Consider the following 26,746-nt stretch of genomic DNA (forward strand, 5'->3'; position numbering starts at 1 on the left):
AATTTTTATCCACCATCCACAAAAGACACTTACACAATCTCTGTAACCTGTTCAGGAGGAGTGTGAGGAAGATGCCAAGGTTCTCTGAAAGTATTAGGCCCCATAAAGTACATTCTGTGAACATGACTCTGGGACTCCTCAGCTCTATTAGTCTCCAGAACCTGTTTTTATTTTATTTTTTATATTTTTTCATTTTGGGATGGGGAGAAGGGAGAAAAACAGAAAAATGTCACCTCTAAGCAACAACTATGAAAATAGTCAAGCAGGATACAAATGTTTAATTATTAATAGTTAATAGTACAAGGAAGCAACATTAGAGGAAAGGAGAACCTCATTCAATGACTCCAAGAAAGGGAAGGAGTGATCTATTTGGGATCCCTGTTGAGTTGGAGCAGGACCTGGCAATTCATCAGTACCAACAAATTTCATTCGAGCAACACTAAGCACTAGGGCTAACAGGATGAGAAGACCCAAGAGAAGGAGACCAAATAACCAAGGGCCTCCAAACGTATAAATCAACTCTTCAAGAGCTGTGTAACAGTGTGGCATGTGATATCTGTCAGAGACGCATTTATAAGGACAAGGAGTTTCTGCAACACCACCTGTCAAAAAAGAGTTCTCTAACAAATTCAGTATACATCACAGGAGGAAAACCCGGTGTGTCTACCAGATTACACAATGCCATTGGTTATGTACACAACATGTGGCTAGAAAACGCTAGAAAACGAAAATCAGGACCAAGAAAACCCAATGATATCTACTAAATCAATAGCAGTCAGTTTAGTTCAGCATACAAAGGCCTCAAACAGGTACCTCGGACATTTACATAGGCAGCACGATGCGGAAGCTCATAAGCTGGGCATTGAAGACAAAGAGCTCTGTCAGATCCACTTACATTTTTAAAAGTGCCAGCTGGACATTCCTGCATATTTATTGAGGAAAAAAGTCACCATAATCTTGTAGAGAACCAGGATTCATCTATTTCTCTTTATCCCATTTGTAAAAATCAGAACTAATGATAAAGGGGTGAAGGAATAAACAATTATCAGGCCATTATGATCTTGCAGACTGACAGGCCACTGATTGCACAAGTTTGCACTTGTGGGATCAGGCCTGCTGCAGTGTAGTTTGACCAGCAGTTATGTACATTGGTAAGGAGCAGTTATACATATGTAAATGAGAAGAATAATTTTCTAATTAAAAAGAAACAAAGAGAATTGGGGGGGGGGGGGGGGGCACGTGCACAGCACTGGTTGGGCAGGCAAATCAATTCAGTTATGCAACTCAGATATGGGGAAGGAGGAGAATTTGCGGCAGCCGAGGAAGGTTTCAGTTGGCTCATGGTGGCATGTCCACTGCTGGAGAGGCTGGTCTCTAGGTCTAGGTAGGGGTGTCAATTTATAGCCCGAACCATTAAAACCGCACCGCACCGGCCTGTTATAGCCCGAACCGAACCTTAATGGGTCGTAATTGAGCTGAGGGTTGTGGAGCCCACACCAACCCGAAACCGAACTGCAACCCGTTTTGTAATTTTACATTAAATAGTATGTGAATTATTATATTACCATTAGGTAGTTGGTATAGACAATTAAAAAAATTAAGCATGAATTCAAAGATCAAATAGTCATTTTACTACTTAATATCTAGGTTCTTGATTTCTATAGAATGGGTGGGTTTTTTTTAATGGACATTGACCAATAGCAACTTTTCTTTCCATATAATTTTTGCTTTTGTTGTAGGATATATGCTCAATTGTTTCATCTTGTTTTTTTTCTTACACACCATAAACCGTTAGTCAACCCGAATCTAAACCGTTAGCCCAAACCATTAGTTAGCCCGAACCCAAACCGCTAGTTAGCCCGAACCCAAACCGCACCAAACCGAAACTGGCCCGAAACCGTTATTTTGCTAATGGGCCGTGTTTGGGCTAGGTGTTTTTCAGCCCAAAACCGTTAGGCTCAGCTTGAAACCGCCCCAAACCGCACCGTTGACACCCTTAGGTCTAGGTAACCAGAATTGCTAAATTTTCCCTTTTAATTTTCTCATACTGGCATGAGAATAAAGAGCCTATCAAATTGGTATCATGTGTAATCAATCCTAAGGGAATGGTGAACACGAGAATGGATGGGAGAGTCAAGGATGTGGAAAAAAATGTTCAGGAATTACAAGGGGGAGTTCAGGGTTTGCAAGGGCAGATTGCTGCATTGGAATCGAAGTTTGGATCGCTGTTTCAGCAGATCAAAAAAGGCGGGCAGCACTTTGATACATTTATGGAGGTAATGAGAGACCATCAAGGAGGTTAGGGAAAATCAATTGAGAATGATTCCCGATCTCCTAAGATCACAGAATTGGTAGGCAGTGGCAAGCAGCCTCAGACGGTGTATGGACTATGGAAGGTCATCACAGGGTGATACAGTAGAAGGAATGGGGCAAGAGTAGGAGATGAGAGTCGAAGAAAGGCTGGCTTACTAGCAACATCCTTAACTGCCCGGGTTATGGGGTGAAGATCCCATGCCGTGGGTGGCTCGCTGAACGTTACTTCTCCATTAATGGTGTTCAAGAGGAGCGAGCGACTGAGGCCCTAGTCTGCTCCATTGGAGCAGCATTAGGATAGCTGCAGTTCAAGGAGCTCAGTGCTTCCCTTTGATCATGGGGAGAACTCAAGTTGTTGAAGAGGTTTGATTTGCCACACGCCCTAGGGGAGTTGGTCAAAACTCAGGCAAACCGGCATTGTAACTGCATATAGACAGAGGTTTGAGTGGCTTACTGGCTTGTACTTGTAGTCGCAGCGGCTGTGAGGAATCCAAAGTGGCTCAAAGGGATTTTTCCCACCGAACTTGGAAAAGAGATCCAAGCAGAAGTTTGATTATTTTCCCTTACTCATTTGGGCTAAGTAATTGACTTTGCACAAGCTATTGAAAAGCGAAGAATTGGGCCTTGTGAGCTCCGGACAGGCCCACGATCCTCCAGATCAAAACCAGGGCCTAACCGCAGACAAAAAAGTCCAACCATAGGGTTCACCTTAAGGACTTTAAGTGCCTCTAATCAGGAGCCAGGTCATGCAAATTAAGGGAGCAACTCACACCAGGCCTGAATAGGCCCAAAGGATGGCACAAAAAGCCTCGTGAACTCCATCTTCTCCAGCGACGGTCACAGGCAGACGAAGGAGAGGTAATGCTTACTGCTGGCTTTCTCCTTGGGTCAGAAGGAAAAGTATGACAAGGGGCTATGCTTTAGGTGTGACGGCCCATATTCTCGAGGTCATGCGTGCCCTAACAAGCAGATGCTTGTTATGCCATTAAATGAAAACAAACCCAGGGACTCTGGTGACAACGAAGTCGAGTTTGGGCAAAAAGAACCACCAGACGCGGTGGTGGAGCTTTCTCACCATTTATTTTGTTAGAATTGACCCTCCACACATCCTAAAGGTATGTGGGATGGTTCAAGGGCATTGTGCGCTGGTTTTGGTTGACTGTGGGTTATTAGATAACTTCATATAGTGAGAACTAGCAGAGGCGATGGGTCATGCAGGAAAAGGGTTTCAGAGAGGTGCTAGGCAATGGGTAGCATTCCAGGGTGTGGTGTCTATCAAAAGGTGCCGATCAAACTTGGTAACGCCATGTTTTTGGTGAACTTGCTTCCACTAACTTGGGAAATGTTGATGTTATTCTGGCTATGGAATAGCTATTCTTGCTGGGAGAAGTCAGGAGTAACTGGAAGCAACAAACTGTGACTTTTGATTAGAATGGGAAACACGTCAGATTACAGGCAGACCCGTCCCTACTACCAAAGGAGACTACACCACGCGGACTGTGGAGAATGATGCAAGTAGGTGGAAAGGGATACTGGCTACAGCTGCTAGCACTTGAAGAACCAGAAGTACAAAATTCTACCAACCAACCACTTTTCCAGCTGTTGACTGAATTTGAGCACCTATTTGCTGTTCTGAGAGGATTGCTACCGAGACGGGTCACTGATCATCACATTAAGTTAATAACGGTGGCAACCCGCCAAACATCATATCCTATTGCCACCCACATGCTCAAAAAAATGAAGTGGAGAAGTTCATGAGTGAGATGATGTTGGCAAGAATAATCCAATGAAGCATAAGTCCTTTCTCAAGTCCTTTGTTGCTGGTTTTGGGAAAAAAAAAAAGATGGTGACTAGAGAATTTGGGTGGACTATTGGGCCTTGAACAAAGTCCTTTGTTGCTGGTTTTGGGAAAAAAAAAATTTGGTGACTAGAGAATTTGGGTGGACTATTGGGCCTTGAACAAAATCCCAATCCCTGATAAATTTTCCATTCCAGCTATTGATGAGTTACTGGATGAGCTAGGAGGGGAAGTGATGTTTAGCAAAGTTGATCTCAAGGCTAATTATTATCAAATCAGAGTGGAAGGAGGACATTGAGAAGACTGTTTTTAAAACCCACAACGGGCATTACGAGTTCCTCATCATGCCATTAGGACTGGCCAACACTCCCAGTGACTTTCTAGGCTTTAATGAAAGAAGTATCTAGAGAATGTTTGCAGAAAAATTATACTTGTATTTTTTTTTTTTGGGGGGACATCTTGGTGTTTAATCCTAGGAAGAGCATGCAGATCATCTTCAGGTTGCTTTCCCCTTGTTAGCATGGCATCAATTTGTGGTGAATAGGAAGAAATGCTCATTTGGAGTGACAGAGTTGGAGTATGTGAAGCACGTCATCTCTAGAATGGGGGCCGCAGCTGATCCACACAAAATAAAGAGCATGATTGACCAACTATTGATGCATTTGTGTGGGGAGAGGGCACCAAGGGAGCTTTCAAAGTACTCAAAGAGGCTGTGACCACAGTACCAGTCCTTGCTTTGGAAGACTTTATAGTGGAGATAAATGCATCAGGGCTTGGATTAGGGGTTGTACTCATGCAGGAAAGTACCCCCAATAGGCTAATGGAATCAAGCTTTGTCCCACGAGCTCAAGCTAAATCAGTGTATGAAAAAGAATTAATGACCATAGTTCTAGCAGTAACCAAGTGGCAGCATTACTCATTGCTTCTAAGCATGATTCTATTTGGGTTTCCTGGGTCTATTCTTACATCCTCAAGCATGACTCCTTTTGGACGGCTGCATGTCCCTCGAATTCATCCTGGATTTGGAGGAAGATCCTGCTCCTTCGGCCTAGAGCTCTCTCTGCAATCTCTATCCAAATTTATCGAGGGTCCTCCACTCTTTTTTGGCTATACCCCTGGCATCCTTTGGGCATTCTCTACACCCTTCCTGGCCCCCGTACGGTGTATGGTTCCCGTATCCACAAGTCCACCACCCTTGACACCTTCATTGTTAATGGGTTCTGGTCCCCCCTCCCCCACCCCAGTCTCACACAAGTCTGGAATGCTCTCCCCCTATCCACAACCTTCCCCGAGATACCACCATTTGGGCCCCTTCTCCATCTAAATCCTTTACCACTTCCTCCTCCTGCAACCTTATCCGCTCCCCAAAACCCCCGGCCCCCTGGTATGGTTCAAAGGCAACATCCCCCGTCATGCCCTCACCCTTTGGAGAGCTCTCAACCTTGCCCTCTCAACTCAGTCCTTCCTCATTAGCTGCCACATCCCTACTAACCCTAACTATACCCTTTGTTGGAATGGTTCCGAGGACATTGACCATCTTTTCTTTTCTTGCCCCTTACCCGGCCACTTTGGGGTAGAGCTCTTGCTTCCATACGGCCCCACTTGAGACGCTCCATTGGGTTTGTTTGTGATTGGTCATGGTTCTTGAGGAACTTTGTTGGGCGCTCCATTTGCGACCATATAGGCAAGCTAGTCTTTAGTGCCACCATCCACCACATTTGGTGGGAGCGTAACTTTAGGAGATGGACTTCCAAATCTCGATCTATAGATTTGATTTGGAAAGCCATCTGTTTTGATGTGTCTTCTAGACTGCTCTCTCTTCCCCATCCCCATGTTGATGATAGCCTCAGGAATAGGTTAATTGTTAGCACCTAGCGGCTCAGTTGCTTTTTTATTTCCTCCCCTTGAGTGTTGCTCCCTCTTGTGGGTTCTCCCTCCCCCCCCCCCCCCCCTTTATGTTTATTTTGCTATGTTTTTTTCTTTGCTTTAATACAATTAGTAATTCATCCAAAAAAAAGTGGCAGCATTACTCAATTGGATACCTGGATGGCATTTCAAAGTCAAAACCGAGCAGCTTGACATATCTTTTGGCGCCACTGACCAACAGAAATGCATCATGAAGTTGCTGGACTAAAATTTTGAGATCCACTACAAAATTGGCTCCAAGAACAAGGCTGCCAATGCTTTGTCGCGACAACAGCAAAGCGAACTGAGTTGGGAACAATTTCAGCGAGCATTTGGCAAGGACAGCAACCGATTAAAGAAGTCAGCCCTCATCGACGGTACAAGACAAACATCTAAGAGATACTACGTCTACATGGATCCACTTCTCACCCCAAGTATCGATCTCCAAATGGGGTCCTTGACTACAAAGCGAGGCCTGTGGTAGCAGATGACTCAGCTTTGATACCTAAGCTCCTTGCAGAATTTCATTCCACCCCTTAAGGAGGGCAATTGGAATTCCAAAGGACCTACAAACGGATAGTGGCAGTGATCTACCATGTTGGCATGAAAGCAACAGTTAGAGATTATGCAGCAGCTTGTGATATTTGTCAGCACAGCAAGCACCAGTTAAATGAGTCCCGCAGAACATCTTCAGCCCCTACCTATACCTGAATTTATATGGGAAGACATTATGTGGATTTCATTGGAGGACTACCCAAGACAAAAGGAGGGAAACAATACTCAAGGTCAAGGAAGACAGGTTTACTAAATAAGTGCACTTCATAGCTCTTTCTCATCCCTTTACAGATCACGAGGTAGCATTGTTAATCAGCTGAAAGGTTGTCAAATTACAAGGGCTCCCACACTACACAGTTTTCTAAACAACTTCTGGTCGGAATTGCTAAGAATTGCGGGCACAAATCTCAACAACAGCAGTGCTTACCACCTGCAGATGGATGGCCAATCAGAGGTATTTAACAGATGTTTGCAGGTTTATTTGCAATGTTTCTGTGCATGTCAGCCCAAAGATTGGCCAGATTGGCTCGCTTCGGTCGACCATTGGTACAACACCAGTTACCATGCCTCCGCAAAAATGGCACCTTCCCAAGTGGTGTAGGGTCGAGAGCCACCTGCCATGATTTGCTAGGATGGGCACCTACCAAAATGGATGAGGTTGACTCTTATTTGAGGGAGCGTGACACCGTGACCGGATCCTAGATGAATTTAAGGCAAATTTATTGGTGGCTCAAGACAGAATGCAGAACTCTGCAAACTAGAACCCGAGCAAAGTAGGATATGTCAGAGATGAAGTCTTTCCCAAGTTGCAGCCTTACTACTTCAAAATGCTTACCAGCAGCTGAAATGAGAAGCTAAGCCCTTGCTTTTATGTTCATTACATTTTATAATGATTAACAAATAGGACCAGTAGCCTATAGACTCCAATTACCGGCTAATTCCAGGATCCATCCAGTCCATGTATCACAGCTGAATAAAGTTACTGGCAGCAGAACTCAAATCACAACCACTACCATCTTGCATAGAAAAGGATTGGTAACTCATACTCACACCGGAAGAGTTGCTGGACTTCCACTACTCACCTCAAGGTTCTTTGGAAATTTGATTAAATGGACAGGCTTGTCATCATGGGAAAACACCAGGGAAGACTACGCTGAAATGAATCAACAATTCCCTGCTTCCAACCTTGAGGACAAGGTTAAACTCATGAAGGGTGGTGCTGATAGGCCACTGATTTCACAAATTTACACTCGCGGGATCAGGCCTGCTTCTAGGTAGGTAGACCAGGGGAGAATAAATTACTAATTAAAAGGAAATAAAGAGAACAAGGGGAGGACACGAGGACAGCCTGGTTAGGAAGGCAAATCAATTCAGTTATGCAACTCACATATAGGGAAGGGGGATAATTTTTTTTTTTGGTCAAAACAAAGGTTTCATTGGGTTGACGATAGAAGGTCAACAACTGAGGAGGCTGGTCTCCAGGTATCCAAAACAACTCTTACTTACTAAAGTTTCCATTTTAAATTTCTCATTTCGGTATGTGAATTGAGAGCCTATCACAGACAATTGGAATAGGTCTCGACAGGTTCTGAAAATTCACGGATGTAATTATTTTAGTAACAAAACTTTTGGATGAAAATTCTTATTTTTTCAAATATTCTGACAAAGGTAATTCTATGTATCTTAATGCACCAAGGCCACTGCTTGAGTTTCAACTTTTAAAGCAGCACTATCACATTCAAATATTCAATACCTGAAAAGAGAGTTGATGGACTCAGCAAGACCTAAAATTTTGAAATAGGAGTACAAAGCTTTAACATGATATGATGAATTACTTGGGGGGGGGGGGGAATAAGATCGCTGGAATTACCTCACAGAACACCCCAAAAAGGCCTTTTGGGCAAGACTTTCCAGTAACAGTTCCATTCTCTCCAGAATAGCCTTGACCCCTTCCTAATCCACCCCTGTCATAAAAGCCAAGAACTCTAAAGTCAGACAAATAAAAAAGACAAAAGGACAGGTGGTGCTACTGATCAGAAAAAAACTAAAATCAATGAACACTAAACCTAGAAGTCTTGTCAGAAGACTCAGAAGTCAGAACAGAGGTTAAAACATGAGAAGATCAATTTATGAAGAGAAAGATATACAACATAACATGGAGCATATGATAGCCCTTCTTACTAGAATCATTTAGCTGAAAGAACTGGGACTTTTACTTAGGGATTCAGAAACAAGGGATTTTTTTTCCAAGCTATTTTTATTAGACTAAAATAGGAGAGTATTTGCTTATAAATAGTAATATCTAATTCTGAACTATAAGAAACTAATTACATGATTTTTGGCGCAAATAAGGCCAATCAAGATTCAGTAACCATTAAACTCCGCGCTAGGGTGACAGTCACCTAAAACCCAACAAAACTGGCATGGTGACACTTTGACACCTACAATCCTTAGTATCTATATGTATCATATCAGCCCAGAACAGCCTATAATTTGACACCAATCAAAATGTAGAATAAGAGGACGGAGGAGGAAAAGAAAGAAAGATATTGGTATTTATTGTACTGAAAACGACCAATACCGATACGATATGATACTGTCAACCACGAGTAGGATCGGTAGATTTAACCAGCAGAAAAGACTGAAAGTTCATTTTAAATTGGGTAGCTCGATGTGATTAAAGAAAACACAAATCAAGTTATAAGCTCACCTTCAAATTGAAGGCCTAATGATGGTCGTAATGGGAACTGCAGGGAGCTTCAGTATCAGGTTAGTGGAGAAAATAACAGAAAAACAATACCTTAACAGTTAGTATAAGAGAGAGAAGAAAGGATAACAAAGGATTCCCACCAACTACTCAGAATCCCACTGTCCAAGGTTTAAAACCAATAGGATTAGGATCTCACTGTTCAAGGATTCTCATCATGACAGAACCACACAGTACTCATGAAGGAAACCAACGGACTTTAGAGGCTTTTAAACAGCTAGCTTAAACTCAGTTTCATAATCAACTATGATACCAAATAACAAGGTTGTCAAAGCGTCCACCTAGGTGTGCCTAGGCTGCCGCCTTGTCACCTTGTCCTATTTTTGGGTCAAGGCAATTTGGCGATGCCTTATCGCATTGCTTGGTGTCGCCTTGGTTTTCGTTACGCTTCCCTCTAGCGCCTGGTCGCCTTGGCAACCATGCCAAATAATAATTGGCTATGAATTCAAATACTACTACTAATAACAAAATATAATTGAAAAAGAAAAGAAACCTAGAAGAAAATCTTAAATAGCTATCTAACTATGTCTAATCCCATATTCTAACCTTCCTATCCATATTTTATGCCCATCAAAGTGGCCGATTACAATGCGAACATACAGGATCAAAAGGCTCAACACATGAAGAACCCAATCCAAGGCTTATTTCCAACAAATTAAGCCCTTCAGGTGACTAAATGATGTATCTGCATTGTTTTTTCCGTGTCTTAGACTTTACTAGAGTTGGATGGTGCTTACAAGGACAAGCTGGATAGAGTTAGAATGTAGCTAATATAATTTCAGCATGTAAATTTTTTTTTTTTTTTTTTTTTTTTTTTTTTGGGGGGGGGGGGGGGTTGTGAGAATTTCATCATGTACTTAGTGAATAAAGGAGGATAATACAGACAGAAATACTTCAAGAACACACAGTGCATAAAGAACATTGTCACATGGATGCAATACACAAATTCATAGTCTGTTTAGTAACTCATGGAGACACTGGCAGGTAAGCCATAAAGCACACCATATAAAATGAAAAACTACTCAATTAGATACAGACCCTGTAATTATGCGTCCTTCAACACTTGATAGAGGCTGATACTCATCACCTGTGGGAATATATGCCCAATGAAAATGAATCCTTCCCCCACCACCTCCACCACTGCCATTGTATCTGGTATGTCCTCCAGCGCTTGAAAGGACAGCAGTATCTGCTAGTGTCAGTGTGCGCAAAAACAAAAGAATAGTACCACCAGATCCACCCCCCGGGCCTCCATCTGAAGAATCTATGACCCAGTCATCTCGCATGTTGATATTCTGTCCAAAACCTTTCCCATCTGTTCTAAGTGAACCATAAACTGTCAAAGTTGACAATGAATGCTCCAACGAACCCATCACTGTCAGTAGTAGAAGACACAGGAGTGACTGACGTTATTAAAAATTCAAGCCCCAATTTATATCAGGCAACTTCTTAGATATAGAAAATCAACAAGAGGATCAACCGAAAAGGAGAAAAGGAAGGGGGGGGGGGGGGAGCATCCCAGTCAACAAGACCCCCGCTAACACAGGGTTTGAGCAGGAGCAAATGTGTACACAGCCTTACTCCTTGATTCACTAGAAAAGGATCATCAAAAGCACCAGAATTACAGCTCGAATGGAAATTAAGTGTAGTTATCCAGCATTATACACAAGGAATGGTTTGAAATTCAAGTGCTTCATATCCTGAAGTTGATCCAGGACTTTGATCATTCCCTGTCCCCTCCCTAGGTACACTGATAAGCAACAAACCTTATAAGAAGGAAACAGGAAAATTATGTACAACAAGATAAACCCTCCAAAACATTCATCCAATATATATATAAAGAACCCTCCAAGACAGCCAACCACAAAGTAACAAAAAAAGATGAGATAAAATAATTATATGTTATCAAGAACTCGTCCACAGCTAATCCTAGACCGGTCAACTCAGCCAGCTTGCCTACCGAACAGAAAACATTCCTGAGAAGGTGTCAACTATCAAAAGATACATATCAAAATTCACCATGTCGATATGATACAAAATGATACATAAAATACAATATCCATAGAACCAATATGGATCAATATGGAACCTATAAAGTAGATATAAAAGAGGGCAAACCCAGTGCCAAAGGCTTCCACACAAGCAGAGTCCAGTGGGGACAGTTTTCCTACGCAGGCTTACCCCAACAATTTTCGCTGGGACAACCTTGAGGCTATAAAGTTGATGTACAAGCTGCCAAAACCAAGAGATTCTATTTTCGAAATAAAACCTCTCATCCCAACCCCTTCCCAGAAATACACAAAAGTGTAATGGACAATGGATGACATAAAACAAGTAAAATTTGCGTTGAAGCTCATTAAGGTGAAGATTGAACATTAAGGAGAGATTGAAGGGATATATCTTCAGTGTAGTAAATGAAGATATTTCAAGTATTAGTGTTGGAAAATACTAGACTATCCATCAAGACGCCACATGTAAAGATAAATGCAAATAGAAGTTAAGAGATATGAAGTAAAAGAATATTTAAGGAGGATTTCCATATGAGGTCTCACTAGAGGTGTGGAAGAGCTTATGAGTATGTGGTTTATCCTGGCAAACAAAGCTGTTTGATAAGATTATGAGAGCAAGGAGAATGCCAGAAAATTGTAGTTAAACATCATGGTTCCAATTTGTTAGAGGGAAAAATTGGAAGAACAATAGAGCCTCAAGTTAGCATTAGCGCTAACTCAAGACAGAAAGATCCATGACTTAATTTGTTTATATTTTCAGTCTTTAAACCTTCCTTTCTATATTTGCACTATGATTTTAGTTTATAAATAAGATAGTTGGCTTTGGAGGCTTACACACAACACAAAATGGCTCCTCTGCAAGGATCTTCTTCTTGCTATTCTACCTTTCGCCTCTCCTGTTTCCTTTTCTCTTGCATCACTGCTCTTTGATTTACATGGCATCAGTAGGTTGCACTGGGAATTTAAATTCCTAATATTATTCCTTCAAACATCTCTTGCAATGCTTGAACAAGCATCACTGCTGATTTCAAAGGCTTTCTGGTTTTCGTTTGAAAAAGGGGCCAGCACCTCACGCTGGTTTTGGTCTTTGGATGATTTGAATGGATTAAGAAGTGTCTAACCTTCTATTTTATTGAAGGATTCTCACCACAATTTCTAGATATGAGTAATACTTGATGGCTGAGGCCGACTGAGAACAAAAATACCATGTCTGAGGTCTTATACTCTTCCTCAGACCATAAACATGAAGGCACTACGGGTAGTAATTATTGGAAGAGGCCAACCAGACCATTTGACCAAAAAGCCTGATACTACAGACCCTAACTGGGCAGGCAGTGAATGCTCTTATTTTACGACAAATTTTGAATTCTATGGAGAAACTTACTGTGGATGTTGTTGCCCATATTAATACTAACAGAGAACTGAGGGAGTACTTGAATATCCTGTACTCTAGACAGATAATCTCTCCCACATATATGAGTTGTCCCAACAGTTCTACAGATTGATCAAAAGGGTTGTCATTCAACTCAATATTTTATAGACTTCAAAACAATGTATGGAGAACTGAATTCCATACTCCTAATTACTTCTAATGTTACCAATGTGTAGAGCTACCATGAGTACGTGAGCAACTTGCCGTTATGATACTACAGCCAATTGCAACATCTGCTCATGTCACATTCACCAATAACCATAGATCTAATTCTGGAAATACTCGTGGTCGTGGGGCTGCTACGAGAAGAAAACCCCCTACGACTTCTCAAAACTCTATAGATACCCCTGTTATGACTTGTGATCACTGTCGACCTGTGGTCAACCAGGACACATTCAGAGATTTTGCTTGAAGTTACACAGCAAACCCTTCAGGTTGCTAGTACTACTACTGCTACATAGACCACTCATAACAACCCCACAGTCTGAAGATAAAACTGTGAAGATGTCAGCAAAAGATTTTATTTGCTTCACCCACTTTTAGGCAGCCCAATCGTGGACTCCTAGCCAACTATTGCTACACTCATACAATCAAGTAATGCAACAGCTTGCCTCTCGGCCCTAGATTTTTTCATAAACTTCACACTTAACATAATAATTCTGACCCTTTTTTCCTAGCTCTTGTCTCTTTTAGGATCCTAGGATGAACAAGATGCTTGGTAAGGGTTGCAAATCTGAGGGGCTAAATTTGCTTGACACTTCTATGGTCTGTTCAAGCATCTCGCTACTGCATCAGATTCATTGTTAATTGGGACATCCTTCTTTGCAAAGTCTGAAATAATTTGATCGTTGTTTTCAGTATTGAGTTACATATGTCAATTTGGGAAGCTTCACTTTTTGAGCTATCCACCTTGGGTTTTTCACTGGACCTCCACCCTTTTGCTTTAGTTTCATTCTGATATCTGGGGTCCTTGCCCTACAGTTTCTAGTTTCTGTTTAAGACATCTTGTTACTTTTGTGGATAACCATACCGGAGTCACCTGGATTTATTTAATGAAAAAGCAAACTAAATTATTTGATATATTTTGTAATTTTATTTATTGAGGAAATCCATACTTGGTTCAATACTATGGTTATGATTCATTGAAGTGAGAATATGAAGGAGTATTTTTTGAACACTCTCAGTTTCTTTGTGAATTCTAATGGCATCCTCCAACAGGTATCTACTGCCTATACCCTCACAGCAGCTGGTGTTGCAAAGAGGAAGAATCGTCACCTTATAAAAGTAGCTTATTCTTTGGTTTTTATAATAAGGTGCCTAAATCTTTCTGGACTGCTGCAGCATTAGCTGTTTGTATTTTTAGTAATACTATGCAACCTTGTGTTTTTCAAGGAATTCCTTATTCTGTTTTGTTTGTATTGTAAGAGGGAAAATAACCCTCTCAATCCGATGCTAACTAGTGCTGGCACTATATTCAGAGGTTTCCTAATGGGAGTAGGACTCCTCTTTAAAATCCTATTTTAATTATATATTTGTTTCCTTATCTTATCAATTTTCATTTTCTATCATGCTAGACTAGTATCCTTATCAGTCTAGGGTTAGTTTTTCTATTCCTACTTGTTTTTGAATTCCTTTTCCTTCTCAAGTAAGATTTACTCAACTGTAACTATAAATACCCCAATCCCATTGTATAAATAAATCACACATTCTAAATAGTAATCTCTCAAACTTACAACAGTTTCCATCCACTCCCCGGATTGTTTACATCCTTGTGGATTTGTGAGTGTCTGCTTTATCCGTGGACTTCATCCTGCATATCTAAATTGGATTCCAGAGCTCTGAAATGTATATTTGTTGGTTGTTCTCATACTCAGAAAAGTTATGTTATTCATTTGAGTTAACAGAAATATTTTGTCTCTACTGATGCTTCCTTTCTAATCAACACCTTATTTTGCTGATGTTTCTGTCTCCACCCTTGAGGATGATGTCTCTGTCACCACTGTTCAAACTACTGTTTCACAGGATACTCTTCATCCAAGAATTCCAGCTAATCATCTGAATGCCTTAATAGAGTACCGAAGAAAACACCAACCAAATGCTACCCCTCCTGCTCCTGCACCTTCTCCAAATCCGGTCATTTCTAGGGGTTCCTCAGGGCATAGGGATGATTCCAATGATCCCCTAAACCCTAGGACCCCTTATTCGATCCAAGGGTATTTTGGTAATTTTACCCTATGATAACTTGACATGGGTCCCATCGAGTCCAAGATACTGTCTGGACCTTGGATATATTTTTATTCTATTTTTCTGATTAATATTTTGCAAGTTATTTAAGGGTCCTTGTTTAGGTGAGATTCCCAATTCAGTTGGGATCCCCTAATACAAGTACGTTTAATTCTCCTCATTTTTAGTACTCCATATCTACTCTTACATTTGGAATGGAGTTCTTTAGAGTTAGTCATTGAGTTTTCTTGTTTAAGTCAACATCTTGGTCAACTAGTAATTGAGTTAGTTTTGGATAAGCCATTTAGAGTTCAAATTGGTTTTTCAATTTAGAGTCCTATTTTATTTCTTTATTTGGGGCTATAAGCAAATCCTTTAAACTATGTAATCTTTAAGTTGAATTGAATCAAGAAAATATGAGTTTGAAGGCTAGTCAAATCATGGCTTCTCGGGAAGGCCATATTGGTGTTTAGTGATCATCTTCTTCAGTTTCAGCATTCTTTAACCTCCAGCAGCAATCTAACAACCACAGCAGCCCTTCACCATCTCCAAGTAGATACAGAACCCCCCCCCCCCCACCCACCCCAGCCCCTCTTCCCTCTATCGCAGACATCCCCAGCCCCCTTCTCACCCTGCTGCACCTCTAGGAACCCTCCCCACTTCAACCCTAGGTCATCCCCTATCGTCCCCTAAGGCCTAACCCTAAAGAAATTACAGCCCTTCCCCCTTCCTTTTCCCCTTCATCTCCTCTTCTTTAACCTGCAGCAGCTTAGGAAACCCTGAAAACCTTAACAGCAGAATTTTTCCCTAACCTAAGAAGATCAAAGAATGCAAGACAGAAACAAAAGAAAGAAAAGAAAAGAAATCAAGATTCCATTAAAAAAATCCCAAGAAAGATCACAGTAAGCAAGAAAGAGAGAAAAAAGGATCAAGATCCATCCAAGAACCTTAGTACAGCCACCTATTCTCACCGCAATTCATCCCTAAACCTATCTAAATCCAACCGCAAACCTCCAAAGCCCGTTTGCCTAGCCGCAAGATTGTAGCCCCTTCCCTTTTACAGACCCTAAACCCCATCCCCCTTGCCGCAAGACTCTTTACCTTAATTCCCATTAGGCACAGACTCTAAAACCCCTTTACCCTATCCAGAATCCCATTCCCAGGTCTGAAGTTGATCCTATACCTAAATTACCAGTTCCTCAGCCCAACCCCAACACATCTTGGGTACTGATTGGGTAGTTGAAACCCTAATTCCTCCAAGGAGTATTGCTGGTTGTCAAAGAGAGGATCCTGGAGTGAACCCAATTTAGGTCTTAATATCAAAATCAATACACCTGAGAATTTGGTTTAAACCATCCTCCCTAGGAGCTCTGTCTAACATTGATGTACCAATTTCGCAAAGGCACTAAGAGTTCTATTCAATATTATGTTCCTAACTTTGTGGCTTATGCCAACTTATCATTCATATTCCATGCTTGCTTATCTACCATTGAGAATTACCCTCTTACTATGACTATTACAGTAGCTTTGTCTAGTATAGAATGGACAACTGCTATGATGGAAGAATTGTCTGCTTTACAAAACAATCATATTTGGGATTTAGTGCCTTTGCCTCCTGGGAAGAAGGCCATTAGGTATCGTGGGGTGGTTATTATGAAAGTTAATTCAGATGGGAGTCTTGCTCTTTCGAAGGCTTGACTCGTGGTGAAGGGGTATGCCCAAGTGTATGGTGTGGCTTCTTGGAAACTTTTTCTCCTACTGCTAAGATGACATTAGTTAGGATCTTAATTTCTTTAGCTAATATGTTTCCTTGGCCCCAATATCAGCTTGATGTTAAAAATGCTCTCGTCAATGGTGATCTCCATGAGGAAGTTTATATGGAGCAATTTCCTGAGTTTGTTGTTCAACGGCAGTGTGTAATAGTGTGTCATATAGATATGTCTCTGCATGGCTTGGCCTTGGACATGGTTTTATTTTTGTAATTAATACTAAGCAAGATAAGCTTCTTTGGTTGCACATTTAGTGTGATTATTGCCATCTTCAGTTTCTGTTTGTATTGAATGAGCAATCCATTAAGGGGAAACCTAGAAAAATATTATATTAACCACTAATTAAGTTTCCCAACCATAGTTTATAGTGATATTTAATGCTCCATGACCTACCATGTGGAGGGATAAGGGTGGATCGGTGTGGTAAAGAGTATCTCATATAAACAGTATCTTATCTACCTCATTTGTAAAATTTTAGCCCAAATTGAATAGAGAAAATAATGCGAAGTTTAATCAAGCCCGAGTATGAAGCACCACCCAATCTTTAAGAGAAATGAGCAAGTGATATTTAGACGTATTGATCTGTCTCGCCTCGTCTTGGTTGATACTTAAACCATGCTTGTAGTGTTATCTAAATTCCTAACTGAACTATCATTTTCCATTAAAGACCTTGTTTATAAGTAAATAGTAACTGTCCTGAGTCTTAGAATTTAGTATAACACTAAGGAGAGACATTCCAAATCTCTCTTTTTAGCCAAGATATCAATGGTCAAAATATTCTTCTAATTTAACTCCCCATGTACAGCTATGCAGCTGGAATTAATCTGGACAGTCTATGAGGTCTGCTGAGGATAGGACCATAGTCCAAAATTCGACCAAAATGTGACTGAAATTTCAGTTTTGGAATAAACCAAAATGAGATGTAGAGGGACCGATACGAAATCCCCAATTTGACCAAAATTTCGACAATTTTGGTCAAACTGGTCAAAGCCCAGATTCCGACCGAAATGGGTCGAAACTTGGGTGAACTGGTTTGAAATGGTCAAAATTTTGCCAAACTGGGGACTTTTTCCTGTAAGTTTCTACCGCAAGTTTCACAGGGTTTTAGGGGGCATTTTGGAGCGGACTCTACATATAAGCTAATTAAAGCATAAGGAACACATAAAGATGCATTCGAAGTTTTGAGGTTTGATTACTTGAACTCTGTGATTTTAGGTGTTTTTAAGGCATTTCTTGAAGTTATATAATGAAAATTACATTTACAGTTTATACTACATCTGTCGGAAACCTCTCCATGTATGCTATGACTTTGAATGACATATTTACATTGATTTTTTTAGCAAAATGCATGTGTTAAATGTGTTATTTATGCTTTTATTAGCTTATATGTAGAGTCCCACCTGAAAAATACCCCCAAAAACTTGTCAAAACTTGTTGTCGAAACTTGTAAGAAAAAGTCCCCGAAGTGTCAAAGAAATTTTGGTCATTTTGACCGAAATTTCAGATTCCCATGGTGTTAATTTGGACCATGAATAGGAGTAGGAACACTTATATCCAGAGGGTAACCTAATAGGGATCTCACCAAGACCCATAAGGCAACCAGTTACGAGTAGCAATGTCAAATTTCATTAGAAGCTATCAAGTTTAGTTAAAGCAAATGCAACAAGAATAAACCAGTATAGAAGGATCCCAAGCTGTCAAAAGTTTTGAGGGCTTTCTTTATCATAGTACATCTCTATCGCTATGCAATCAAATGAAGAAGATGGCAAATGCCATTTCAACCAATATCAATCAAGATAATAAAATAGGAAGCAAAAACACATTAAAACTTCTGTTATGAAAAAAGAACAGATACAAGACAATGCAGAAAACATGTTACAATTTCTTTATTGAAAGAAAAATCACACAAATGAAGAAAGACAAGAAGAAAAAACAACTGAGAAAAGGGAAGCGGGATGAAAATTCCAAATAATGGCATAGAAAACTTACCTATGATACCACCACCAGCCACTGAGCCACCTAAGCTATCATTTCCACTTCCACTACCCAGTTCACAAGGCAACTCAGCATCTCCATATGTGCCACCACCCTCAATGAAACTACCTTCATAAAATGCATTGCCACCTTTACCACCATGCCCCGCACCACTGGCAATACCATTGCTCAAAACCTTACCTCGACCAACCCCACCTTTGCAACCTACATACCGACAGTTTGAATCAACGGAATATATGTATATGTATGTGTGAGTGTGTAAGCAAGTCAAAAGTACCTAACCCAGAAGCGCTTATTATTCCAGAAGACTGGACAACAACAGTTCTCAACCGATGGAAATGAATGACAGATCCTTTTATGGTGCCTTCAACAGTAATATCTTCAACTCGGCAAATCTGCATGGAAGCTACAAAATCATTATCGTGAAGGCATAAGGAGACTAGCACATTGTATGCACAGTACTGAACCTGTAAGCCTACTGTAACGAATAGAATTAATTCTCAATCACATCAGCATTTGATGTAGAGAAACACCTGAAGAGTGAAGGCTAGAGAAGAATTCACATTGCAATCCTCAGGTGGATGAAGAAGTTCCAATGGGCAATTTTCAGATTCACAGTAAAGCCTTGGTGTCCTAAACATATAGCAAGAGAGAACCTAATGAATACGAAAACAGAAAAGAAGCAAATATGAGGGCTGAGGCCTATCCAACTCCAAACTTACACATTATCAGTGGTTGCATTCTCCAAGGGACCCTGCAAAGCAGATCCACGCCCAACCTACATGTAACATAGAAAACACTTAACTGGGAAACATACACCTGAGCAAACTAAGAAGAGCAAATAAAATGAAGCATCCATCAACCATTTAGAAGTTCAACAATTTACAACAAAGCACATTCAGCAGCCAAATATTTTCAGAGGACATGTAGGAAATCGAAGAAGGGTTACAAGTAGCCAACCATTCCAGGTATATCTTCCCCTCCCACCCCCACCCCCAAAAAAAAAAAAAAGAAAAAAATGAAGGAAACAAAACCAAAAGAAAAGAGTAAAGAAAAGAAAGATAGAGGCAATGGCAAACCCAACTAAAACCTAAATGGGCCCCCTTCCCACTCTCCCCAGCTGTTCCTCACGTGTAATTCACATCCCAGGCCTATGGTCCCATTCTTCTCTTACAGGTATAGACCCATTTAAATAAAGGTCTAACAGAACATACGAGAATCAGATTTGACCCTCACACATCTAAACCCTAAATCCTTCTGGCCAAACCCTGTATATTTCCGTTCCAACCCTAAATTTCCCATAAAAACCTAGAAAACCCTAGCCGCAGGTTGTAGGGTCCGAAAACCCTAGCTACTGGACCTAAAAAGCCTGATTCTGTCTTCTATTCATCAAGGATCCTTTGAATTTGGCCCACATCCTAGGAAACATCAGCCACCTTCACCCCGACTTCAATATACAACCTCACATAAGATGTCGCATCTCCATCATCTTCGTCACATTATCAATCACCATAATGAACTTAAGGCATTCCAAGCTGTTAGGAAGGCCAAAATTACAAGAAAATAGAACCATCATGAATTAGCACCTGAAAGAACCATCTGAGTTAGCAGAAGACACTAACTCACAATGGGAAAATAGGCAAATCTGGGAGTCCCAGTTGAATTAGATTAGGAGTTCTATTCCTACTTAAATTTCTATGACGAAACATATTGGGAATCCTATTGTAAACAGTTCATAAATAAGAGTTCTGTTTAGGAGAGTGCTTACGATTTCCATTACAGCCTCCACAGCAGAAATTAACTTCTTCTTTTTTCTCCTCTCCTTCGTTCCTCGCCTTATTTTCTTCTCAAAATTACATGGTACCAAAGCTGTAGGTCTTCTTGCCTTGTTTGATGCCGCAGTTGTGCCGGAGTTTTGCTATTTTCTGGTAAGTTGCTCTGAGACTTGCTGGAGAGTTCTTTCTCTGCATTATGGTAGGGTTTTGATATGTTTAGGGCTGGAAGTTTGATTAGGATATTCTGAAACTGATTGGTTCGATTGGTTTGTTCTGTTTTGTTGGTTCAGTTTGGATTGATTTGAGTTAAGTTGCTGCTGCAATTTGGTACTTATATCTGGGATAAATCTGGTTCTGACTCTGATTCTTAATTTCTGGGATTGATCTGATTCAGATCGCTCAGTATATTTAAACCCTATCCTGGGTAGAGATATTACTCAGTATTTTAAAGATTTTACAAGAATGTATAAAGATTTAATAATTGTTTTCCCACCCATCTCCTCCAATGTAAGAACCATGCAAAATCGAAGAGAATAGTTAGCCATCATGAGTTTCCTGGGAGGTCTTAGAAAGGAGTATGAGGCAATTAGAGCACAAACTCTTGGTAGTGATCATGTCCCTGCTTTGGCTTATAAATTTTTGAGAGGTCTTTGTGACACAAGAGAGATTCCAAATAACACTATTGCAAATTCAGCCTTGGCAACCGTTTCACGCAGCACTTCTGGAGGACAAATCATTGGTGGCCGTCCAAGACATATTCAATGATTTTGGTGGAAACTTCATTGGAAGGCCCCAAAGATTGCTAATGCAAACACCACTTTTGAACCAACCTCTACAACCACTAAAATTCAACCTAAGGGTAAGACTTTAAAGATGATCGAGGAAGACTTCATTCATTTTACTCAGTTTTAGGCCACTCAACCACAATCCAACACTGTCACCCTTGTTCAGATAGGTACTACTACCACTTGCCTTTCTACCACATCTCGCCATTGGATCATTGACTCAGGCGCTTCTCATCATATGACTAGGGCTATAGGTAAACTTTTCTACTTTGTTTCATCCTCCTCCTTGGTTACATTTGTTGACGGGTCTCCTACCAATGTTAAGGGAATGAGCACCGTTCAACACACTACATCCATAACCTTACCTCCAGTTCTTTACATACCTAATTTGCCTTTCAACTTGTTATTAATTCATAGAGTTACTTTCACTAATAACTGTTTTGTGACATTTCTTCCTAGCTTTTGTTTATTTTAGTATCTTAGACGCTTGCTAGAGGCCTTATGTCAAGGGGGTTGTATCTGTTCAAGGAGATATCCTCTACTACTTGTTCTAATATTTCCATCCCCAATCAAATACACTGTCAACTAGAGCATCCCTCTTTGGAAAACTTAAAATTATTAGATAACCATTTTCATTCTCTTTCTAGTTTGGACTGTGAATCTTGTCAGCTTGGAAAGCTTCATTGTGTGAGTTTTCACCCACATATATAAATAAAAGATCAGACCAACCTTTAACTTTGGTTCATTCTAACGTGTGGTGACCTTATCCTGTTACTTTTGTTTTAGGCTACAAATAATTTGTTACATTTGTGGATGACTTTTCAGGAATCGCTTGGCTTTATTTGATGAAAAATCATTTAGAATTACTAGACATATTTGCAATTCTTTTATTGAAATTCATACTCAATTTGGTGTTTCTATTCACACTTTTCGCAGTGATAATGCTAGAGAATTACTAAAAAAAAAATTTTAAAAACTCTAATACCTTTTGTAAATTTATGGCTTCTAATAGAATTCTTCATCAATCCTCCTATGTTGGTACTCCTCAACAAAATGGGGTTACAAAAAAATAATAATAATAAACAACCATTGGAGGTCACCCATTCTCTCTTCTTTGGGATGAAGGTTCCTAAATCTTTTTGGGTTGATGTTGTTTTGACTACCTATTATCTCATTAACAGGATGCCCTCATCTGTGTTACAAGGTGGTATTCCTTATTCTCTATTATTTGCTTTGCCTCCCTGCATATTTGGTAATGTATGTTTCCTTCTTGATTGTCGCCCTGGAATTTCTAAACGTTGTTAAGAGTACATTTGTTGGGTACTTTTGCACCCAAAAGGGATATCGTTGTTATTCTTTCCACTTACGAAAATATTTTGTTACTGTAGATGTATCACTTTTTGAGTACACTCCTTTTTACACTGAATCTATTAGCTTTTGACCTAAATGATGATTTCTCTCAGTTATTCAAAATGTTTTCCATAGGGCACAATCCCTTCACCTCCACCTCTGCCGACCATCATGAAACTGTATTGGCCCCATCCAAAACCACCTACCCCCTGCACCTGCGGTTTCTACCTCTATGAGAACTTCGTCGGCTGATCCTAAGGACGTTCCCACAACATCTAACCTTGATATTCCTATTGCCCTTAGGAAAGGTACTCGTCATTGTTCAACAACCCATCTTTAGTTTTGTTTGTTATTCTGCTTTTTCTGTTGCTTTATCTACTATTGAGACTCATTCTGTCCTTAAGAATGTTCTTAAAGCCTTGTCTAATCCTAGGTGGGCTAGCACAATGAAAGACAAATTACAGACCTTAGAAGACAATCAAACTTGGGATCTTGTGCCTCCACTCTTAGTTATCGGTGGACAATCAGTGAGAAAGTTAATCCTGATGGTTCTTAGTTTCGCTTGAAAGCTCATCTCATGGCAAAGGGATATGCTCAAGTTTACGGAGTAGATTATCTAGATAGTTTTTTATATGTTGCCAAGTTTACATCCATTCGCATTTTGATCTCTCTTGCCACTACCTACCAATGTTCCTTGTTTTGTTGGACATAAAGAATGCATTCCTTTATGGAGATTTGCATAAGGAAGTGTATATGGAGCAACCACCTGGGTTTGTTGCTTTAGGGGAGAAGGGTTTGGTTTGTCGCGTCCACAAATCATTATATGGCCTCAAGCAGTCACCTCGAGCATGGTTTGGATGATTCACTTCTGTTGTGATAGAATTTTGGATGACACGATGTAAGAGCGATCACTTATATTCTTTAAACACTCCGATGCAAGCATAATCTTTCTTGTGGTTTATGTTGATGATAATGTTAGTATAGGAGATGACACTTCAGAATTTGATAGGTTAAAAACCTATTTACAAGAGAAATTTTAGACCAAAGACTTGGGCAAGCTAAAATAATTTTTAGGAGTTGTAGTCGCCCAATCAACAAAGGGCATCTTCCTGTCTCAATGGAAGTATGTACTTGATTTACTCTCTAAAACAAGATCGTTGGGATCAAAACCCCTAAACACTCCCATAAAAACCAATTCAAAGTTAATGTCAAAAGATGGAACCATTCTTAATGATCCAAAGAAGTACAGGAGACTTGTAGGGAAGCTGAATTACTAACCGTGACTCAACCTGACATTGCCTTTCCTGTCAATGATGTGAGTCAGTTTTTGTCTGCCCCACAAACAACACATTATTTGAATTCTGAGGTATCTTAAGAAAGCACCACAGCATGGACTTCTTTACACTAATCTGGTCATAGGAATGTTGAAGGATTCTCTAATCTAACTAGGTTGGATCACCTATTGATAAAGAGATCAACTACAAGCTACTGCACAATTTTTGGAAGAAACCTAACATCGTAGAAGAGTAAGAAACAAACTATGGTAGCAAGGTCAAGCGAAGAATCTAAGTATCGTGCTGTGGCACATACCACATATGAGATGGTATGGATAAAACAATTACTCCAGAAGTTAGGATTTGTTGATGACTCACTAATGTAAGTTGCGGTGCAACAACCAAGCTATTGTTCAGAGAGCATGCAATACAATCTTTCATGAACGTACCAAGCATATTGAAGTTGATTGTCACTTTGTTCGTTAAAAGTTACAAGGCATAACATTCCCCAGTTACATGCGTACTAGAGAGCAACTTGCAGATTTGTTCACTAAAGCTTTAGCAAGTGCAAGGGTTGACTGTACTTGTAACAAGATGGGCATGAGTAATATATAAGCTCCAACTTGAAGGGGAGTGATAGGAAGGGAAAAATTCAAAGAATATAGAACCATCGTGAGTTAGCGCCTGGAAAATAGGCAAATTTGAGACTCCTAGTTGAATAAGATTAGGAGTTCTATTCCTACTTAAATTCTATGACAAAACCTATTGGGAATCCTATGGCAAACAGCTTATAAATGAGACTTTTGTTAAGGGGAGTACTCACGAATTCCATTAAAGCCTCCATAGCACAAATCAACTTCTCTTCTTCTCCACTCCTTCATTCCTCTCCTTATCTTCTTCTCAAAATTACACAAAACAATAAAAAAAAGGGAAACTAGGCAGCAAACTCCAGATCGAAACAGACTAAAGATCAATTCTCTTCAAACCCTGTCCAAGGCCCAAGGACATAGAATTAATAGTCTTTTTTGCATGTATTAAGGGTCTTCCCCCATCACTTTGATCTTGTCCTCCTGATTAAATCTGAATACTAGGAGTTTGACGTCAGCACTCTCTACTACTTCAGTAGCACCTCTATTCAAATTGAAAGTTGGGCATCCTCCTCACTTGCACTTGTTCATTTAATGCCTCATCACATAGCTTCCCCTCCAACCTTCTCATCCCATATCTCAGGAATCTACCCAGTCCATAGAGAGAGCAATGGGAAATTCAGTCAAAAGCATTTCCCGCGCACATGATCAAGCAAATAAGCAGGACGAATCTCTCTCTCTTTACTTACGCATATGCAATTTCGATAAGAGTCTAGCCAGCTCGTCTCTGCCTTAAGGCCAATATCCCATTCTTGAGTGAGCTGGAGCGCAGCCATCTTATCCACTGAACTAGCTAGAAGTTATCGCTTCGGGTCGAAGCACTAAAAGAAAAGGACCGGGAAAGGCGGCGGCATAGGACCACAGGACCCAGGAGGGAGAAAGATGATGTACGGGATACGGGGTCCTCGAAGTAGGCTGGACGAACATCCAGCCGAGAGAGGGCAGCCTTTAGAACAACAGGGTTACCTCATTATATCTCTCCAAAGCCATCCAACAACCATAACCTATGTTCTACGTATCCCAATCAACGACCCAAAAAATCTTAAAACCCTAAAACCTTAATTTTTGAATTGAAATCCTGGAAAGCTGGCCGCAAGTTGAACCTCTTCAATCTCGGGCTGCATCATATAACCCTAAGCTCAGAAAGGCCCCTGTTTCACTTAACGAGTCACAAGCTTTGACAGAGGGGCCAACGAGCCATCTCAATAAAAACACATCAACCAAAATGATCCTCACCATTTCAAAATGGATGAAAAGCAGTATCTTGTTTCACTGTCATAAGTGCCTATCAGCCAAAAATGCAGTGAACGATGATATGCGCACAATATCTATGTTTTTATTTGAAGCATTTAAAGGTTAACACAGTTTCAACACCCACCATCCATGGGAAGCCAGAGTGAAGTTATTGGCCATTTGGCTTGCAGTTGTATCTAACTTTGCATCAAAGAAACAGGGACAGGGACAGGGACAATATAAATCTTCACCAGTTACGATATTTAAGGATGGTTGGAAATTAAAACCATGTAAGTTCAAAAGGTTCAAAGAGAGAAACTCAGAACCCCATCAAGTAGTACCATAACTAAACTAAACATTACAAATATAGACGAAAAAATTAATGGAGTGGAAAGGAACCAGATCAGAAATGAAATTATGAAGGTAAAACAAAAATAGACGTTAAATAATGAAGCTTTCCACTTACATGAATCTCATAAAATAGTGATAGAATGAGACGTTGAGCTTCAATTTGATTTCCTGGTCCAGATAAATTCAGCAAGCCTTGCCCATGAACTCCCAGATTTGCATTAGAATGTATGACAGAGGATTCCTGAAAAGATGATACAATAAGATATCTCACACGTCAACAACCAAATGTAATACAGAGAACAGAAAATATACTGCAGTGGAATACCTTAAGAACAACTAAATTGCTAGCCTCCAGCATGGATGTTGCAAGCATTGCAACCCCACCACCATCTATAAGCATTTTGGAGTTCCACATCAAAAGCATTTTTACAGTCATACGTAGTGCCCCATAAACCTGAATTTGATTGAAAATAATGGCAAGAACTTAAATCAGAAAGAAAAAAAAAACCCAAAATTGCATTGAAGGCAAAAAATGCCTTCTTGAAGATATGTATCCAAAACCAGG

The 26,746-nt window shown here is 40.2% G+C and overlaps 1 protein-coding gene across 1 annotated transcript in view; it reads right to left on the reverse strand.

Annotated features, from left to right (window-relative positions):
* The window catches only part of LOC149011423 (uncharacterized), a 79,390-nt gene that overhangs the window by 13,337 nt on the left and 39,307 nt on the right, over positions 1 to 26,746 (reverse strand). The window contains exons 5-15 of the mRNA XM_089163241.1: positions 26,507 to 26,635; positions 26,297 to 26,422; positions 19,489 to 19,544; positions 19,300 to 19,399; positions 19,044 to 19,161; positions 18,761 to 18,970; positions 10,377 to 10,713; positions 8,442 to 8,535; positions 814 to 922; positions 331 to 602; positions 34 to 161 (exon numbers count right to left, since the gene is read on the reverse strand). Coding sequence (XP_089019367.1) covers positions 34 to 161; positions 331 to 602; positions 814 to 922; positions 8,442 to 8,535; positions 10,377 to 10,713; positions 18,761 to 18,970; positions 19,044 to 19,161; positions 19,300 to 19,399; positions 19,489 to 19,544; positions 26,297 to 26,422; positions 26,507 to 26,635 — 1,679 coding nt within the window. The remainder of the gene's footprint in view (positions 1 to 33; positions 162 to 330; positions 603 to 813; positions 923 to 8,441; positions 8,536 to 10,376; positions 10,714 to 18,760; positions 18,971 to 19,043; positions 19,162 to 19,299; positions 19,400 to 19,488; positions 19,545 to 26,296; positions 26,423 to 26,506; positions 26,636 to 26,746) is intronic.

Source organism: Hakea prostrata, chromosome 7, assembly GCF_041222555.1.
Source record: "Hakea prostrata isolate BN-2017 chromosome 7, UWA_Hpros_2, whole genome shotgun sequence".
Classification (NCBI taxonomy): Eukaryota; Viridiplantae; Streptophyta; class Magnoliopsida; order Proteales; family Proteaceae; genus Hakea; species Hakea prostrata.